Source organism: Hipposideros armiger, unplaced genomic scaffold (genome assembly GCF_001890085.2).
Source record: "Hipposideros armiger isolate ML-2016 unplaced genomic scaffold, ASM189008v1 scaffold_160, whole genome shotgun sequence".
Lineage (NCBI taxonomy): Eukaryota > Metazoa > Chordata > Mammalia > Chiroptera > Hipposideridae > Hipposideros > Hipposideros armiger.
Window position 1 is genome coordinate 597,299 of NW_017731510.1, and position 21,173 is coordinate 618,471.

At 34.7% G+C, this 21,173-nt stretch overlaps 1 protein-coding gene across 1 annotated transcript in view; it reads left to right on the forward strand.

Moving 5' to 3' along the window:
- Positions 1-20,951, forward strand: part of SGCG (sarcoglycan gamma) — a 74,353-nt gene extending 53,402 nt beyond the window's left edge. Inside the window, exons 6-7 of the mRNA XM_019651432.1 lie at positions 17,766-17,889; positions 20,211-20,951. Of these exons, the coding sequence (XP_019506977.1) occupies positions 17,766-17,889; positions 20,211-20,384 (298 nt within the window). The 3' untranslated portion in view covers positions 20,385-20,951. The remainder of the gene's footprint in view (positions 1-17,765; positions 17,890-20,210) is intronic.
- The last annotated feature ends 222 nt before the right edge of the window (positions 20,952-21,173 follow it).

Here is a 21,173-nt window from a genome sequence, read left to right on the forward strand (position 1 = left end):
ACCTTAATTTTGGGGCCCGAAATTTGAAAAAAAAGTATTACATAAAGTTATTGAACTCAAGTTTTATTCATCATAAAATTCATACAACTCTTCATCACTGTCAAAACTCCCAACCATTAGCTTGTCCTCCTCTGTCTCTGATGACGAATCACTGTCTTCATATATTGTCTCGTCTTCAGTGGGCAATGCAAGTAAATAAACCTACAACCACTGTATAAGATGCACCCAGTTTTTAGACCCCAAATTTTTCGAAAAAGGCTGCGTCTTATACATGGGGAAATATGGTCTTTAAAGTGTTTCATTGATCCCTCCTCAGCCATAGGAAAGGCAAAAGCACCCTACTGGGAGCTCACAGCCCTCGGTGAGCTGGGCCCAGACTGGCTTTCCAGCCTGGGCCCTGGCAACACCGGCTGCCTGACCTGCCTCCCAGGCTTGTGGCTGCCATCCCCTCACACTCCATCCTTTTACACAGGTTGTCCCATCTGACTGGAATGCCCCTCCTTCCCTTGGAGACCTCATGAATATCTGCTTATCCTTCCTGTTTTAGTGCCCTTGCTGTGGGCTTAAGATTCATGTATTTCATAAATCCATCATTTTCCCTTGAAAACCATTAGCATAAGTTTCCTGAAATTGTTCACAATTTTTAACATGAAATATTGATGTGTTCATGTTATATTACCCATCTCTACTACATCTGCAAACAAGGCCAAACCTTTGCACCTTTTAGTGGAAGAGAATGGTGCCTGTACGGGCTTGAAATTTGCAAAAGGCATACATTACATTTTTAAAAATAAGTGCACTGTTAGTAGAGAAGAGAGCAGTACGAAACCAAATGCATGATAAATCCATGTTTGCAAAACTATTGGTAATATATATATATATATATATATGTATGTATATGGTTGTTGGAAAAATCATGATGCATTTTTGCAATGAAAAACATAGAAAAAATACGTCATGACTTTTCTGACAACCCAATATATACATATACATATATATATATATATACACACATACATACATACATATATATATATACATAAAAACATAAAATTTACCCTATTAACCACTTTTAAGTACATTCACATTGTTGTGAAACCATCACCACCATCCATCTCCAGAACTCTTATCTTGCAGAACTGAAACTCTGTCCCCATTAAACAATCCTTATTCTCTTCCCCCAGCCCCTGGCAACCACCATTTTACTTTCTGTCTCCATGAATTTGACTGCTGTGGGTACCTCATATAAGTGGAATCATACAGTATTTGTCTTTTTGTGACTGGCTCATATCACTTATCATAATGTCCTCAACCTTTGGTATATCTTTACATAATATCAGAATATATAAAATCACCTCATTCCATGTATAAATTCTTTATACAGAATCCCTGTGTGTCTGTATATATTTCACTTTATCACTAGGCTACTGAATTTACTGATTCACTGCTGTAACTGTTTATTCCAATAGTATATTTGTATTTTATACAAAACCAAATAATATTTTAAAAAATAAATGTCTTGAAGTCTAAGATATCACTTAAACTCATGTTTAGCATTTGAACTTGAAATATATACAAGACAATTAACATATTCTATGATATTGTGTATAATAGGAGAAATAAAGTACAGTAGGACTCCCAGCTTTACATAAACAAGCCTGGTGACTTTGGCCAAACTAACCTTTTGAGACTATTTTTTCTCATGTATAAAATGTTGATAGTATTACATATCTCAGAATGTTCTAGGAAAGATTTAATAAGCTGTTAGGTTAAAAATATTTTGTAAGCCGAAAGTCAAATACAAATAATTATTTTTATCATCATTATTATACCAAGTAGATATTCACACTAAATGAAATGAGTTAGGAAATTCAGTATTTCTCTTACTTTTAATGTCTAATTAAATATTAATCAAAAGCTAATGGGAGTTCAATTCATCTTGCCCATGTAGAGGACATCTGTAACATAAAAATAAATTGTGACTATAACTAATTGATAACAATTTCATTAATCTTGATAAAGAATCTTTAGATCAATATTACAGAACTATATATTACAGTTAGGGAAGAACAACATTTTACTTTCTTAGGATAGAAAAACGATTCAACATCTTTAAAAAATAATCCCATTGAAATCATTTTAAAATTATAAAATAATATAAATTGTAGAGATGTCAAAACACTTTTTAAAGTAAATGTCACTGTTTCAAAATATATAAATCTCAGAATTAAACAATTCATCTTATGGTGTCCTGTTAGGATATCAATCTGCTAGATAGCTTATACAGTAGGCCCTTACTGAAAAAGACATGGCAGAAGACAAATGGGTAAAGAATTGAACAGCCATGGGGAAGAATTAGCAACTCCTACACGTTAACCTCTAAAACTCTAGTAGAGCAAAATGAAGAGATTTTAAAATAGGTGTGAATAAAATGCTCAAAGAGGAAAAAAACTTGAATATAAAGGTAAGGCAGAGACAAGATAGTATGAAAATGGCAGATTTGGAAATAACAAGGTAGACATTCTAGCAATGAGAAATAAAGTCATTAAAGTAAAATTGGTGGCAGCCAGAATTGGTTTGTCATACCGTTCTTCAATAGGAGTCAGGATGCCTTGGAGAAATGGTTCCTCCTAGGACTGGAGCAGGAACTGTAGAAGGTGGATTTGGAGCATCTTGTAGCACCAGTAAATAAGTGCTTAAAAATCGGAACAATGAGCATGTGTCCAAAGGACACGGGAGCCACCTGAACGAGCTCCCAGTGGCTACAACTGGACAATTTAAGCAAAAACAACAACAACAACAACAACAACAAATTTATTGTAGTGTTGGATTGTAACCCGAAGTTGGTGGGTATCAAATCTCCACAATTTTTAGTTTCAATCAGATGCAGTTTAACAAGTGATGAGTTTTATTTCAAAATTACAATGTTTATAATATGGCAGAAATTATATCTTTTGCAAACACTGAAATGTATGATAAAATATTTAGATGTTAACTTAAAAATGTGTAACGAGTACATAGTTTTTCAAAATTCTTTTAAGACAGCCATGAAGCGCAAGTTTTAGAACATGTGGGTTTCAGGTATGAACATATTCAACTTTACCAAATCTGGACAATATATATCTCAAAGTGTTCACACCAATTTTTAATTCCATGAGCATTATATTAGAGTTTGTCTTTCCTCACATTTTTACCAATATTTAGCGATGTTGGACTTGATGATCTTTTTTTTCATTCTGATGAGTGTTATATTGTGTTTTTTTCATTTCCCTGATGACTAGTGTGGGTAAGCATCTTTCATATTTTAATTTTGTTATTAAGTTTGCTTCTGTGAATTTATTTGTCATCTCCTTTGCTTCTTCAATTACTTTTTAAAATGAATTTGTAGGGATTAAAATATTATATATATTCTGAATATTAATCTTTGTCCTATCATGTTTCTATTAGTTTTAGTGCTTATATACTCAAATTTATTAATAATTTCTTTTATTATATTTTAAATAATGGATTTTTAGCCATTATTTAAAAGACTTTCCTTACAGAAAGAGGAAGTTTTCAGCTGCATTTCTTGTATGGCTGTATATTTTACACTTAGATCCCTGACCCATTTAGAGTTTATTCTTGTTTGAGGTAGAAGGGATGAGGTTGAGGTCTAATTTAACTTTTCCAGCTGGTCAACCAGAGATGCCAACAATTAGATTATTTATTAAAAACCCTACCTTTGCCACTACAATTTGAAATATAACCTTAATCATGTATTAAATTTCCCTATGCTTGTAAGTCTATTTCTGTACTTTCTACTCTATTCCACTAGTCCAGGGGTAGGCGGAAGAGCCAATCCTGTCCCTCACAGCAATTTAAAAATTATTCGAGAGCCATAAAATAAATGAAATCACCATTGTGTGAATAGTATCCTTTAAAGTTTTTATAAATTAAACTATGATAGTTTTATTTTCATTTTCAGTTTTACTTCAGAGCCACAGGTATGTACCCAAAGAGCCACATGTGGCTCGTGAGCCACAGTTTGCCGACCCCTGCACTAGTCTGTCTATTCAGGTGGCAGTACCAACCTTGTTAATTAAATAGGCTTTAGAAGAGATTTTAATGTCTGGTAGGACTAGACACACACACACACACACACACACACACACACACACACACACATGCACACATACCCTCCCTAGCTCATCTCTTTCAACATTCTCTGCCTATTCTTGCTTATTTTTCTATATGAACTTGAGTGTTAACTTGCCTAATTCGAGAAAACTTATTCTTTCATTAGGATTATGTTAAATTTATAAATTAGCTTAGGGAAAACTGACATCTTTACAGTGTTAGTCATTTATCCAATAACATGAATATTTTTCCATTTGTTAAAATCTATTTTTGTGCCTTTCAGGGGTATTTAAAAGTTTTCTTTACATGTTTTTTTCATATTCCTTATTAAGTTCATCCCTCATTTTCTATGTTCTGCAATAATTTGTAGATAATTGAGATGCTCTGGTCTATAGAGGTTTGATAGAATTTTCTCTAGAACCATATGGTCCTGATGAATTTTTTAAAGATTGTTCCTTAATAGTTAATTACTTCCCTTATGGAACCTTGTCTATTTAAACTTTCTACCTTTAATAAGAATCAATTTTGATCAACTATATTTTCCCAGGAAATTGCTCATTTAATTTTGGCTTTCAATTATATTTGTATAGTGGTTTGAAAGCAGTTTCTTAGGAATTTTAATTCCTTCTGTTTCAACGTTTTTTGAAACAAGTCATTGATAAAAAACAGTGTCTGTAAGTGCATGATTAACCAGTGATGCACTGAATTGATCTAGCACAGTTTGCATAATCACATTCCTCATTCCAAGTATTTATTTTTCATTTATCACAGGTTACTATCTTAAGTCAACTTAACCTAAACAGTGAAAACAATTTATACCGCCTGGTAATTGACAATTTATGGTGTGGCTTGTTTTCTTTAATTCTAGCAATTCTAAGGGAAAATACCATAAAATGTCAAAAGGAAAAACTAGTAAGTTTAGTCAATTGGGCAATTGAAAACAGTTTGAAGTGTGTGAAGTTTCATCCATTAACAAAATAGCAGTCAATACTCATATAAGAATTCGTTGATGATATCTTCAGCTCCTGAGCTGTGTATAAAGTGCTGTTAAATCAGGAATGTGAAATACGTGTTGTAAAAAATGAATAGTCCAAAAGTAAACTTATAACTTGTCCTTATAGGAAAGTCTTACAAATATATTGGTCTAATTTTCTTTTAGCTAAAAGGAATTTTTTAAGATTTAACTTTTATTTTTTTGCTTTTTTATTTATTTTTTATTAAATATATTGGGGGTGACATTGGTTAGTAAAATTATATAGGTTTCAAGTGTACTATTCTATAATACATCATCTGTATATTGCATTGTGTGTTCGCCACACTGAATTTTATTCTTTTTATTCTTTTTTGATTTTTAAAGATTTTTTTTTTAATTGGGGAATTAGGAGAGGGGAACAGACAAGTTGCTGTACTTTTGTTCTTCCGTCTAGTTGTGGAGGATACCGCTTCACTGGCCCATGTTGGTATTGTGATCATTGTGCTCTTCCTGGCTGAGGCAGATAGGTCACTAGCCATTGGACGGCCACTCTCGGCAGCTCACCACAGCTCACTGCACCCCCACTGCAGCCTATGCTGTCCCTGGCGGCTCACGGCAGCCCAGCTCCAGGTTGAGCTGTTGTTCACCATCTTAGCTGTAGAGGACGCAGCGTCACTGGCCCATGTGGGATCTGAACTGGCAGCCCTGCTGCTCAGAGCTTGCACTCCCAAGTAAACTTAACCAACGAGCCACTCGGCTGGCCCTGATTTTTATTCTTAACAAATAGAAACTTAATTCTTTTTAAGAATGAGAGGTAGGATACAAAGGACTAAACAAAGATCCTAAAACAGAGGTCTTGAGATAATGTCCTGTGGTAATTAACAGTCTAGGCTCACACGAAAAATTGAATGGGGCAGATGGTTTAAGCATAGCCATCTGATCCAAGTGACATTAGTTATCCTGTAATGCAATAATCTTTCACAAATTTCTGCTCATTGCTATGATACTCCACTCCCTTCTAGACTTTAGAGAGTATTAGTATTCCTTTTGTGAAGTAGAGCCTTAATGAGTTTAGGAGGTGATTTTTTATTTTTCATGAATTAAATAATCATATATATTTTCAAAGCAGAAGCAAACTTTACAGAAGTAATAAAATCACAGGAGTAATTTGGATGATTGTAAAATGGTGCCAGCATTGAGAGTAAGCAGTACTTAAAATTATGTCATGTTATGAATCTTTCAGAAGATATGCTCTGTGGACACTGTATGGTTTTCTTCTAAATTGCAATGATAGGTGATTCAATTCAAATGAAAATAGTTGAAGTCAGTCAGGATGCATGTGAGAAGAAACAAAGGGCAATAGTATGAATAAGTGTCAAACTATATCTACATTTAAAAGTATATTTTCTATAAATTCAAGTTAAATGCTTGAATATTTCAAACCTTATACTCATCATAAATCATAATGCATATCATAAATGAATATGTAACTTATTTAAAATGTAGACATTTGTAGTATAAATATGACTACGCCTATAAAATGCTATTGCATAGTTCATTAATAAGCCAAATTGCAAGCTCTTTAAGCTTTTATGTACCAAAACACAAGCCTTTTTGTACAAAAAAAAATAGGCATAGCAATGAGAATATAAAAATAAACCTATACCCAGATCTCCATAAATATAAATATTGGGTTGTCGGAAAAGTCACGACGCATTTTTGCAGTGAAAAACATAGAAAAATACGTCATGACTTTTCCAACAACCCAATATTATATCTGGATGGTGGTCAAGTCTAATGGGCAGTGGATTGCAAAAGACAGTGAATGCTTCACTTGTTAACCATACATACATTTATAGATGTTGATTTTTATCTTGGAAGCATTTGGTCAGTATGAAATTTAATTTATCCTTGTGGTATTCTGCAAAAATAGACCTTTAGGAACTTGGGTCTATTAGAAAACACTGTTTGGGCATTAAGAAGGCAGTGAATTATCACAAAAACACTTTTGTTTTGCATATTTAGGTCTTTAATCCAACTAGAATTTGTTTTTCATGTGGGGTATAAAGTAGACAAATAATTTTTTTTCCAAATGAATAACCAGTTGTCTCAAAGTCAGTCTGTTTCTTGCTTATTTATAATGCTCCTTTCATCATAGGCACAGGTTTTTTGTTTGTTTGTTTTTTTAAGATTTTATTGGGGAGTTGGGGAAGGGGAACAGTGTTAGGGACTTAGGGAAGAGGAACAGCCAAGTTGTTGTCCTTCAATCTTCGTTGTGGAGGGCGCAGCTAGCTCAGCTCCAAGTCCAGTCGCCATCCGGCTGCCCATCAGCACCTTGCCGCCTCTCAGCTCAAGGTGCCATGTTCAATCTTAGTTGCAGGTAGGCATAGCCCACAATCCCATGCAGGAATTGAACCAGAAATCTTGTTGCTAAGAGTGTACGCTCTAACCACTGAGCCATCCGGCCTCCCGTTGGCAGCTCAGAACTGGCAACCTTGTTGTTAGGAGCATGTGCTCTCACCAGCTGAGCCATCTTGCCACCTTTTGAGCTCAGCAGCAGCTCAGCTCAGGTGCAGCTCACTGACTCATGTGGGAATCGAACTGGTGACCCTGTTGCTCAGAGCTCGCACTCTTAACCAACTGAGCCACTCGGCTGGTCCCGAGGCACAGGTATTTTTAATGGGCTGTCTATTCTGGTCCACTGTTCCTTTATTTTCTTTCTAAACCATTTTCCTTCTAAACCAATTTCCCCCTAATAGCTATACAATATATCTCTCCATTCACATAGTTGTTTCTTTATACCCTACAATAATATTTTGTGATATTCTCTATTCAGTGTTGGCCTGTTACTAGATTGCTCATAGTTTTAATTCTACTGAAAATGAGCTCTTTTTCTATTACATATTCAAAGTGATTATCATTGACTTTTGCATGCTAGTTTTAAGTTAGCAAATTTGCTGAACCCTCTTATTCGTGCTAATATTTTTACTGTAACACCTGTTAGATTTTTCCATAAAGGTGGTGATACTATATAAAATAGTCATCCTTTTTAATTATTATACTTCTTTATTATCTTCTTATATCCTTGTTTTGTTGCTTTGGCCAGGACTTCCAGTAAATGTTGAATAGTAAGAGTTATGACAGAAATCCATGTCTACGTCCTGAGTTTGAGAAAAGCTTCTAAAGTTTCAAATTAAGTAATGTCTGCTGTAGGTTTTTGGTAAGTATCTACTATCAAGCTAGGGGAGTCCCATTTTAGTTTCAGTTCCCAATTGTCTTTTTTCTGGTATTTGAAACAGTGTGTATAAGAGCAATTGAAGGTTTGATATAAACTCGTCTATGAAAAAAAAGATCCTGTGCTTTTGGAGAAGCTGCATTTATTTTTCACTGCCAATTCAATTTTTTTAATGAACTTCCTCTCTTCGAGATTTTTATTTTTTAAGTCCATTTTGCCTCTTTATTTCTTGCTAGAAACTTTTCTCTGTCACTTGAAATCTCAAAATTATGAATATAGTTATTCCTAAATTTTTATGGTGAAAGTGTGTTCTTTTTGCTTTAAGGCAAGATAGATATAGATATAGATATAGATATAGATATATAGATATAGATGACTATTAGGCCAATCTTATGAATTATATTGTTAGTATCTTCTATATTTCCTATATTTGTCTTCTGAACATTTAGTTTCTCAATGAGGTTTATTAAAACTCTCACTATAATTTTTTTTTTAAGATTTTATTGGGGAATCGGGGGAGGGGAACAGTACTGGGGAATCGGGGGAAGGGGAAGAGACAAGTTGCTGTTCTTTTGTTCTTCAGTATAGTTGTGGAGGACGTCGCTTCACTGGCCCATGTTGGTATTATCATTGCATTCTTCCCGGGTGAGGCAGATCGGTCGTCGGCCTCTGGATGGCCGCTCACGGCGGCTCTTGGCAGCTCACGCCAGGCTGCCAGCTGCTCACGCTGGCTGCCGGCCACACACGGTAGCTTATGGCAGCCCACTGCAGCAGGGACTGCAGACTACGCTGTCGCCGGAGACTCACGGCAGCCCAGCTCCTAGGTTGAGCTGTTGTTCACCATCTTAGCTGTAGAGGACGCAGCATCACTGCCCCTTATGTGGGATCCGAACCAGGGCCCTGCTGCTCAGAGCTGGTGTTCCAAGCCAACTCCTAACCAATGCACCACTCGGCCGGCCCCCCACTATAATTTTTATGTTGCTGATTTTACCTTTTAATTTTTAGATGCATACAAGTCTATGTTAACTAATCTTGTGAATTGTTCCTTCTAATCATTAAATCATTACCCCTATTTTGTCTGATATTAATACTGCTATACTTGGTTCTACTTTCTTTTGCACTGATTTACCTTTTCCCAACATTTTATTTTCAATTTTTTGGTAGCATTTTGTTTCAGTTATTTCACTAGGGTTTAAATTTCTTGATTCAAGATTTTCTTTAAACCCCCTACAATATAATTTCTATCTTTTAATAGGTGAATTTAACCATTTGTTTTTATTATGACCAGTGATTTGACATATTTCTATTATCTTGTGTTATGTTTTATTTACTGTGCTTTTTCTTTTCACTTTTTCTTCTGACCTTCTGTTGAATGAATAAACTTTCCCTTATTCTCCCCACCCATACTTCCCTCTAGCTGTTCTTTTTTTTCTTTTAGTAATCATCCTTTATTTTTTCTATGCATGGAGATAAATTAGTGCTTTCTAAGTTTAATTAATTATCAATCTCTCCCCAAATAATACAAAAAAAATTTAGAAAGTTACTTCCATTGAAGCTTCCCAGTTCATGTTGTTTTATTTCCACTTTGCTTATACTCATCTCCCTGCTTTATGTTTTCAGGAAGCACATACATAGCTTTACCAACACATTTTATTGATTTTTCTAATGCCCACCACTGCTTCTTGAAAAATACTCTTTTCCTCTTGTTTTAATTTTTTTAAATTCCTTTTTCAGTGAGTAAAATTTTTCCTCTGGGCTTGAAATGTCTGGTTCTTACATGGTTGAATGGTAGTTAAGCTGAGATATATTTCTAGCCTGACAATAATTTTGCATCAGCATTTTAAAGGTATTGTTCATTACTTTTGGTTCTTTGTAAGAAATATGGTTTTCATTCTGAATACTTTATGACTTTCTTGTTAATCTTAATGTTTTTCAGTTTCACCACAAAGTGTTTGGGTGTTGAATATGTTTTAGTTCATACTTGAATAAAATTTAGTGGATTAATTATTTTGAATGTAAAGAAGAAATTCTTCATTTTCACTGACCTCTAGCTAAAATTTAGCATTCCTTCAACTATAAATGATAGCCAACAAATCTCAGTAGTAGTAGCAGTTCCTTTGACTTTTTCATCTGTAGAAGTTACAGATGTTTTCATCTCATATCAAAGTTGTAGCAAGCATCTCAAAATACTTTTCATGTTCTTTATTGCTTTAAAATTACAGTAGTTGTAAGACCTATAACTAGATCTTATTTAATGCATTACTAAGTAAGCTCATAAATTACTATATCACACATTTAAAGATATTTTTACCCTTGTATTTCCAAGTTACTTGTTTCCTTTGAAATTCTATGAGCTTCATTTTAGGCCTTTAAAAACATTAAACCCATGGATTTCCCCAGAGTGCAAAAAAGGAAGTTGAGAACTTTCGTGCAAGTCCCTCCATGATTCCTGTCGGCGACACTGAAGTTTCCTTTTTTATCATCCTTGCCTCTTTTATTTCAGACTTTACATTTCTTGTTTTCTCATGGAATTAACAAATATACATTCCAATGTCCTATTCTCTTTTGATATATGTCATGCCTACTATTTAGTCTACCTGAAAACTTGAATCTCTTTAGTTCTTGAATTTCCAATTACCTGATTTTTAAATCTTTCTTTTCTATTCTGGTTGTTCCATGGATATCATTAATTTATCTTTTTTAATCATCTAAACTTAATCATGTTTTAGTCCCTTTCTGGCTGTTCTGTTATCTCTAATTCCTCATGTTGATAGATACTCTCATGTGGTTTGAAATTTTTGTCTGGGAGTTCATCCTCTTTGGTTATTTGTCTGGGGACAGTTGTCGGGGAAAACTGTCTTTCATTTGCCTTAAATGTCAGTTTCACATTAACTTTTGCTAGGGTCTTGCGGTGGTCACTGTTCTGAAACCAGCTTTTATATGTATTTCTCAGCTTGGTGAAGAATGAGGATTCGGGTTCTACACTAATGCATGATTTATGATGTTTCCACTCACACCACAGAAAGAGCAGCCTGTTTTAAGATTGTAACCATGCTGTGTGTCAAAGCCCATCATTAGGCCCAGAGCCCATTTCCAATGCTCCTCCCCCTGCAGTTGGCCACAACTCCCTCCCTGTAGAGATTTCAAATACCAGGCCTTATTAAGGCATATATCTGCCCATTAGCTCCATGGGCTCCAGCATCAGCTCCCACTCATCATGCTGGCTATGCATTTCTTCTGTTTCTGGCACTTTGAAAGTACCCTTTCTTTTTATTTGTTTTGTTTTTATTCCTAGTATGTTTTAATGATTTTTATTATATTATATTTTATCCAACATTTATATGTAACTGGGGGGTGGGGAGAGGGGAGAGCACTGCATCTATTTATTTGTTTTGACCAGATTTATCAAAGTGATATTTTTTAAACAAAAATTGAATCCTGCCATTCCTCCTTTATGTCCTTTAAGTTGCTTGAATGTTAGGTTCCTAAGCGCAGGAAATATTAATGGACATACAGGCAGAATGTAACATTAATACAGTAAGAATAGGGAATTTTTTACCCCATCACATCAATGCATAGTGCATCCAGGCAGAAAATTAATAAGAAAATAAGTGCTTTAAATACCACATTAGACCAGATTGACTTAATAGACATTTTTAGAACATTTCATCCCCAAACTGCAGATGACACATTTTTCTCAAGTAAACATGGAACATTTTCCAGGATAGACCATATATTAGGCCACAAAACAAGCCTCAATAAGTTCAAGAAGATTAAAATTGTATCAAGCATATTTTCTGACCACCGTGGCATAAAACTAGAAATCATCTATAGGGAGAAATCTGAAAAAACACAATTATATGGAGCTAAAACCACATGCTACTAAAAAACTAGTGGATCAAAGAGGAAATCAACAGGAAATCAAAAGCTACCTTGAGACAAATGAAAATTAAAACAGAACTTTCCAAAATGTATGGGATGCAGCAAAAGCAGTTCTAAGAAGGAAGTTCATCACTATACATGCCTACATCAAAAAACAAGAAAAGTCCCAAATAAACAAACTACACCTAAAGGAACTAGAAAAAGAACAAACAAAACTCAAATTAAGTAGAAGGAGGGAAATAATAAATATCAGAGTGGGAATAAAAAATAGAGACCGAAAAACAAAACAACAACAACAAAAACAACAATAGAAAAGACCAATGAAACTAAGAGCTGGTTCTTTGAAAGAATGTATAAAATTGACAACCTCTACCAAGACTCATCAAGAAAAAGGGGGAGAGCCCAAATAAATAAAAGCAGAAATGAAAGAGGAAAGATTACAACTGACACCACAGAAAGGAACAATAAAGAATACTATGAACAATTATATGCCAACAAATTGGACAATCTAGAAGAAATGGATAAATTTCTAGAAACATACAACCATCTAAGACTAAACCAGAAAGAAAGAGAAAATCTGAACAGACCAATTACTAGCAATGAAATCGAGATAGTAATCAAAAACCTCCTAAAAATCAAAAGCTCAGGACCAGAGGGCTTCACAAGTGAATTCTATTGAACATTTAAAAAAGAATTAATACCTATTCTTCTCAAACTATTCAAAATATTGAACAGGAAGGAATGCTTCCAAACTCATTCTACAAGGCCAGCATTACCAAAACCAGACAAAAGCAACACACACACACACACACACACACACACACAAAATACAGGTGAATATCACTGTCACTGTATAAATGCAAAATATATAGATGCAAAAAATCTCAACAAAATACTATCAAACTGAATTCAACAATACATTAAAAAGATTATATAACATGATCAAGTGGGATTTATACCAAGGATGCAAGGATAGTTCAATATTTGCAAAACAATTATGTGCTATATCACATCAACAAAACCAAGGATAAAAATCATATGATAATCTCAATAGATGCAGAAAATAATTGACAAAATTCAACATCCATTTATGATAAAAACTCTCAACAAAATGGGTATAGAAGAAACTTACCTCAATATGATAAAGCCCATGTATTACAAGCTCACTGCTAACATCATACTCAATGATGAAAAGCTGAAAGTTATTTCTCTAAGATTAGGAAGAAGACATGGATGTCTACACTCCCCTCTTTTAGTCAATATAATATTGGAAGTCCTAGCCACAGCAATCAGACAAGAAAAAGAAATTAAAGGCATTCAAATTGGTATCAAGAAGTAAAACTATTTGCAGATGACATGATACTATATATAGAAAACCTTTATTAAAAAGCCACCAAAAACTAATAGAATTAATAAATGAATTCAGTAAAGTAGGATACAAAATTAATATACAGAAACCCATTATATTTCTATACACTAATAACAAATGATCAGAAGAATAAATTAAGAAAACAGTTGCATCAGAAAGAATAAAATACCTAGGAATAAATTTAACCTAGGATGTGAAAGATCTATATTCTGAAAAGTATAAGACATTGAAGAAAGAAATTGAAGAGGACACAAATAAATGGAAGGATATATCATGCTCATAGACTGGAAGGTGTAATACTATTAAAGTGAGAGTATTACCCAAAGCAATATACAGAGTGAATGCAATCCCTATTAAAATACCAATAGCATTCTATTCAAAACTAGAACTAATCCTAAGTTTATATAGGACCTCAAAAGACCCCAAATAGCTAAATAAAACTTGAGAGAACAAAGTTGGAGGTATTATTTCAAAATATACTACAAAGCTATAATAACCAAAACAGTGTGGTAATGGCACAAAAAACAGACACAAAATCAATGGGACAGAATAGAGAACCCAGAAAGAAATCATCGCTTATATATGGTCAATTCATATACAATAAAGGAGGCAAGAATATGCAATGGAGAAATTATCATCTCTTTAACAAGTGATGCTGAGAAAACTGGACAAATACATGCAAAAAAAATGAAACTGGATCACTTTCTTATACCATATACAAAATAAACTCAAAGTGGATTGAAGACTTAAATGTAAGACATGAAACCATAAAACTGCTAGAATAAAACATAGGTAGTAAACTCTTTGACATTGTTGTTAGTAATATCTTTCTTGATTTATCCCCTCAAGCAAGGAATACAAAAGCAAAAATAAACAAATGGGAAATAAAAAGCTTCTGCACAGCAAAGGAAACCATCAACAGACGAAAACACAATCTACTGAATGGGAGACTATATTTGCAAATGGCATATACAATAAGGAGTTGATATCCAAAATACATAAGGAACTTATACAACTCAATAACAAAAAAATGAAAAGTCTGATAAAAAAATGGACAAAGGATATGAAGAGACATTTCTCCATAGAAGACATACGAATGGACAACAGACATATGAAAAAATGCTCAACATCACTAATTATCAGGGGAATGCAAAGCAAAACCACAATGAGATAATACCTTACACTAGTCAGAATGCCTATTATCAAAAAGTCAACAAACAGCAAGTGTTGGTGAGGCTGTGGAGAAAAGGGAACCTTTGTGAACTGTTGGTGGAATGTAAATTAGTGCAACCACAATGGACAACAGTATGGAGATTCCTCAAAAAACTAAAAATAGAACTAACATATGATCCAGCAATTCCACTTCTGGATACTTATCCCAAGAAAATGTAAACACTTATTCAAAAAGATCTATGTACCCCTGTGTTCACTGCAGCATTATTTACAATAGCCAAGATATGGAAGCAACCTCGATGTCCATCAATAGATGAATGGATAAAGAAGATGTCGTATACCATGGGATAATACTCAGAAATAAAAAGAAAGAAATATTGCCATTTGTGACAGCATGGATAAACCTACACGGTACTATGCTAAGTGAAATAAGTCATATATAGAAAGACAAATAACACATGATTTCACTCATGTAATTTTTTAAAAATCAAAAGTGAACAAAACAAACACAGACTCATAGAAGCAAAGAACAAACTTATGGTTGACAGAGGGGAGGAGGTAGAGGGATGGGTGAAAAAGGTGAAGGGGAATATAAGTAATAATAGTGTGATAGCTTTGCATGGTGACAAGTGGTTACTAGACTCAGTGTGGTGAGCACATTGTAAGATATATAAATATCGAATCACTATGTTGTCCACCTGAAATTAATATAACATTGTATACCAACTATACTGTAATAAAAAATAAATATTGGAAATTACTGCAGTCTATTTATCTTTAACAGGAACACAACTTAAAACTCATCTACTTTAGCAACCAAATTACTTAATTGTATTTTTATAACACAAATTGTGTGTGTGTGTGTGTGTGTGTGTATTTATTTATTTTGATATATTTCTGTGGGCATTCAAAACTTTTTACTCTTCACATAAGTCATGAGTAAATATATATTCACATACTTGAAGAAAAGGGTACATCTAACTAGCAAAGCAAAATATAACGAAAACATTGTTATTTTATATCTGACTACTGTTTGATGTGTTTGTGGAAATGTATACTTCACAGCATGCTAATCGCAGCCTTTTTGGTAAAATGTGTCTTAACCTGTGTCGAACTGAAATATTTAATCTTCAAGGCTAGAAATTATGCAAAGGAAAAGAAGTTTGCTCTTCTAGAAGCATCATATTATAATTAAAAACTAGTACTTGGCCTTATTAAGGCAATTTTGTTGATAACTGATTTTTGAAACAGACTCGCCTTCAGCAGGGTCTTCAAGTTCACAAATTGTTTGCCTAAAACGGACCAGACCTCTACTGGTTACATGTCTTCCTCCCGGCCCTTCGTTCCCCTCCCCCTTTCTATCAATCCAGGCACAAAAAAGTGTGGACAATTAGCAGAGGTGGAAATCACAAAATGAGCAATCATCTCATAGAGACATTACAGGGTTTCCCCATAACTTAAGCCCAGCATAATTTGACCAATAAATATCTCTGTTTTCTCACACTCAGAGTAAGATTTCAAAATGTGTAACAGATCAAATTTTACATACTGAGATGTACATACGAAAATGAAACTGTTTTCTATAACAAATAGTGGTAGCCTAAAAAACTTGCCAATTAAAGATGGCAACCATCTGATTTAAGTCTATCAAATAAATATTCAGTGATTTCAAAAGCAAATTAATTACCAGGGCACGTCTCTCTTCTTAACCATTTCCCTTTCTCTTTCCTTCCCACCTTCACTCTACTCTGACCCTACAGGGGAGGATTCCAGACCCTTTTTTATTCTGTTCTCCCTCTCATAGATCTTGAACCATTTCAGTCAAATCAGCCTCTCAGACTTTGTGTTGAGTTGGGTGGAGCCGCCGAAAAACCTTTTTAGTGATCACATTGTGCCATCTAGTGGACATTTAGTCTTTTTCGGGCAGAGGCAAATAAGAGAATTTTTCTGGTCCATGTGTTCCTTGTTCTTTATCTGTGTTGGACTTAATCACAAGGATATTCTGATAAATTTCACAAAACCTAAACCAGCCGAGGAAAATCTCCATCCTATCAACTCTATCAGTTCAGTATTTTTCCAAAAGAAATCTTTGCATCTGCCCTGTAGTCTTCCAAAATTTTTTTTAAAGGCCAACAAAACCTAAAGGGCATGTGATATATAGATGATGTATTACAGTATTGTACACCTGAAACTTATGTAACTTAATTAACCATTGTCATCCCAATAAACTTGAATTTTTTTAAAAAAACAGAACACCTAAAGGCCAAGCTTACATTCTATTTTATGAACGTAGCAAATGCACTTGTTGCCCTTAAATTTGTCTTTTTACCAAGCAAGTTGGTGTTTTAACTAAAAAATGGTTTTACAGAGTTATTCACAAACAGCATTTTCTTCTGGTGTGGTGTGCCAGGGTGTTTAACTGTGCCACCTGAAACCATTGCACAGGTTTAGGATTCCCTAATGGTTTACCTCTTAGAGGATATGAATTATATACACTCTCATTGATAGGAAGTTCATTTCTTTATTGCACATTATTTCTGGATTTATCAATGAATAATATATAATATATTAGCATTCAAGAATAATATGAAGATATCTGGTCAAGGAGGCCACTGCATAGACAGTGTAGAGGCCTGACCACCGCACTGTATTTCTGAAGCTGATGTTGAATAATATTGTATGCCAACTATAATTATATATACATATAGTCATGGGATGTGGAGTATAGTGTGGGAATGGAGTCAATGGAATTGTAATAGATAAGTTTGACATTGGGGGTGGAGGGGCAATGGATGGAGGGAGGGGGGTTGTTACTTTGTGAGGGGTGAAAAGGATAACTATTGCATTGTTCTGTACACCTGAAACTAATAATAAAAAATAAATAAAAAGAATGATATGAAGATACCATATACCTTATTAATTATATTTTTTATTCCAAGCTGTTCATTGAGGGATACCTGGAGTGGCTTTTTTTTTTTTAATACTGTTTTTTTCTTGGTTTCTTTCCCTCATTTCAGATTAGAATCCCCCACGCGGAGTCTGAGCATGGACGCCCCAAAGGGTGTTCATATTAAAGCTCATGCTGGGAAAATCGAGGCCCTTTCTCAAATGGATATTACTTTTCATAGTAGTGATGGAATGGTGAGTTAAATAGATCAACCTTTTATAGTATATTCTGATACTCATGTCCATAAGGTATCATTATATTAAATTTATGGTAATTTGTAAAGAAACATGAAAGGTCTAGAGTAAAAAATGTGAAACAAAGGCAAAAGACAACTTAGCATTGAAAGAAAGGTTAAAATAATTCTGTATTGGATCCAGATAGCTGTCTTTGGTATTTGTGCTCAAGTCTCTTGTTACTTTTATCTTTGAAAAAATGCTACAGACTTTCAGAGCTTACAGAGAATATCAACTCTGCCATTTCCTGGTTATCTGACTTCTTTCAATACGGCTGTCATGAGGAGCCACCTGTCAGTGACAACCGTCATCTGCTATTGCTCAGGGCACTGGGCTTCCTCATGCCAAATTATATTTAAATGAAAATAGGATCTTTAAAAGTTAACACAATAAGGATAAAATCTGGAGCTTCAAGTCCAAACATAAAACATCACTGAGAGGAGCCAAAGTGATAGGCAATGGAGCACAAGCCACCCAGCATTATTGTTCTAGTGCTCAATCGGTTCACTAATTACCTATTTGAATTCAGACAGGTAACAGGCCTCTCTAGGCCTATGTTCCCATTTGTCAAACAGGGGAAATATTAGCTTATCTATGTCACAGGGTTACGAGACACCAGTATGGTAATGTGGGTGACAGCATTTTGAAATTATGTTAATTTATTATTAATAGGGAGGTATAGTGAAGGCAACAAATGAAGCCTATGAGAGGCAGCTCAGGAGTGTGGGGAGAGCCCTTTAATGGCAGCCTGCCAGTGGAATATAAGTTATGATGTCAGGAGCAGATAAATGGAAATCAAGAATTTTGGAATCCCATTACTAAATCATCATGTCACTACATACTTAAAATGTATTGCCTTGAAGAAATTTATACTGATTATAGTTTTTAAATAATATTACTTATTTCCATGAACGAGGTGTCATTTTGACAAATAGCACAGCCTGACTCATAATTAAAGTTGCTCTCCCTTATTCCTGGGAGCCAGTTTAGGGTGAAGAGATCCCACAAAATATTCCCCTTATAAAAGCAAAAGAAGATGAGCAAAGAAGCAGTATGTGGAGACTGCCAGAGACTAGAGTTTGCTAAAAGAGCAGGAAAAAAAATTAACAACTAGAAAAACACTGACCAGTTAACCATAAGAAAGGAGAGAGAAGCCACAAAAGCACGTAGGGAGACGCAAGTGCCACAGAGCCCGAAGCATTGGACAATAACCTTAACAGGTTAGGCTTTTTAAAAACAGACGTAAGTGATTCCTTTTACTCTGAAAATATCCAGGACCTCTAGGGTAAATAAAGCTTTACCTGTAATGCCACTAATATGATGCCACTTACTGCTTCACATGGTGGTGGTCAGTGTCCCCAGGGGGTGGGGGGAGTACAGACTGCAGACATCTGTTTACTGAAAAACTGGAGTTCATGGATGAGAGTCACAAAAAATGAAGGAAGGACTTAGCCCTGTTGTACAGGAAGGATATTATGCCTACCCACCACGTACTTTAATTCCTTCTAACAAATGAGCACCCTGGAATGGGTGAGGTTTGGCTGCTTTGCTCGGTACCACAATTCCTACTGCCTTCAGCTATCAAAAAGATTTCCAGGTCTCAACCAATGGCCATTTGTTTGCATTTCCATTTAACTAAACTCTAATAGGAACAAAAAAAATCAGTAGCTTTCATTTTATTTAGTTGGCTTTAGTCTGTGTGTCTCCTGCTTTTCTGCATCTAATTTAAAACAAATAATGTTTTAAAAGTTAGGGAAACGGTTGATCGGTTGATAGCTAATAGGATGAATTTAACTGCCTCTTTAGGAAAATAGAATCAGGAGAAATGCCAACATTCACAGGTAAAAATTATTAAGATGAATGTATTTCTGTGGCCTGTACTTTATCCTAACTGGACGATGATTTAACATAAAGTCACAGCGGATCACAATATAAATGTGAATTAGCAAAAGAATTCTATTATTTTTGCCGGATAATTCTGAACGATATTTGGGGGACTGTAACATCATAATTTTTCCTAGCTCAACTAGCACAATGGGTAAAAGAAAAATTAACTTCCCTCCGATTTGGAAAAGGAATTACTCAGATCCTGCCCGAATGTAAAATGGAAATAAGCTTTAAACAATCAGATAATTATATGACTTAAGTAAAACCAGGTGCTTATTTCATTTCCTTCTGCGGAGAAAAAAGCTACTTTATTTGGATCATTTTGAGGATATAAATTTTATGCTTATCATGCTCATTCCTCCTTTACCACTTCTCTCTCATTTTCTCCCAAACAGCTTGTGCTCGATGCTGAAACTGTGTGTTTACCCAAGTTGGTTCAGGGGACTCAGGGTCCTGCTAGCAGCTCACAAAGACTCTATGAAATTTGTGTGTGTCCAGATGGGAAGCTTTACCTGTCGGTGGCTGGCGTGGGTACCACGTGCCATGAAAACAGCCACGTCTGTCTCTAAACCACCCACATCTTCCATGCAGCACCTGCCTCATTTCAGGGAACTTGACAGGGCTGACCTCCAGCCTTCATACTTAGAACGATTGAACGTGATTTAAAACTGAGATGGCGGATGGAAGCAGGACACACGTTCAGAAGGAACTCAGAAAGAAAAATGTACCAATGAAAGTGTTCGGATAAATGATGTGTGAATGTTAGACACAAGTCAAAGAAATATCAACAGAATGTGTTTATTCCACTAAATTGATTAATTTTCATCAGAACCATGTGACTTTTCTTTTCATTTCTTGTACATGTCAATCTACAATGAAATATTGAACTGCTGTATGGAACTAATTTATGATGGTCAGCTGTGGATATCTAACTACCCATAAAAGTAGCATTGGTCAATACTAAAGTAGCCCTAAAGTTCTGTGAGGTGTTGCCATTATATCACCCAAACCTGTGAGTTCTCCATTTTAATGCAAAGTATGTCAGGTTTCACAAGAAAATCTTTAGGTTTTAAAGGGACTTTGAGGTTGATCTGATTTGCAATATGTATTCAAAGGAATAAATTATACAAAATTAATCATGCTTTCTTTATACGTATATAGTCAATGAGCAATAAAAATCAACCTACGTTTTTTACAAACTTCACAGTTTGAGTGTCTTACTTTCTTTAATCCTTATAACAGCTCTTTGAGGCAGGTATTATTTTCCTCCAAGTTACTGGTGATAAAAATAAATTCAGGTAGGACAAGTCACAAGGTCATACAGTATCTACCTAAATTTAACTAAAATGTGACCTTAC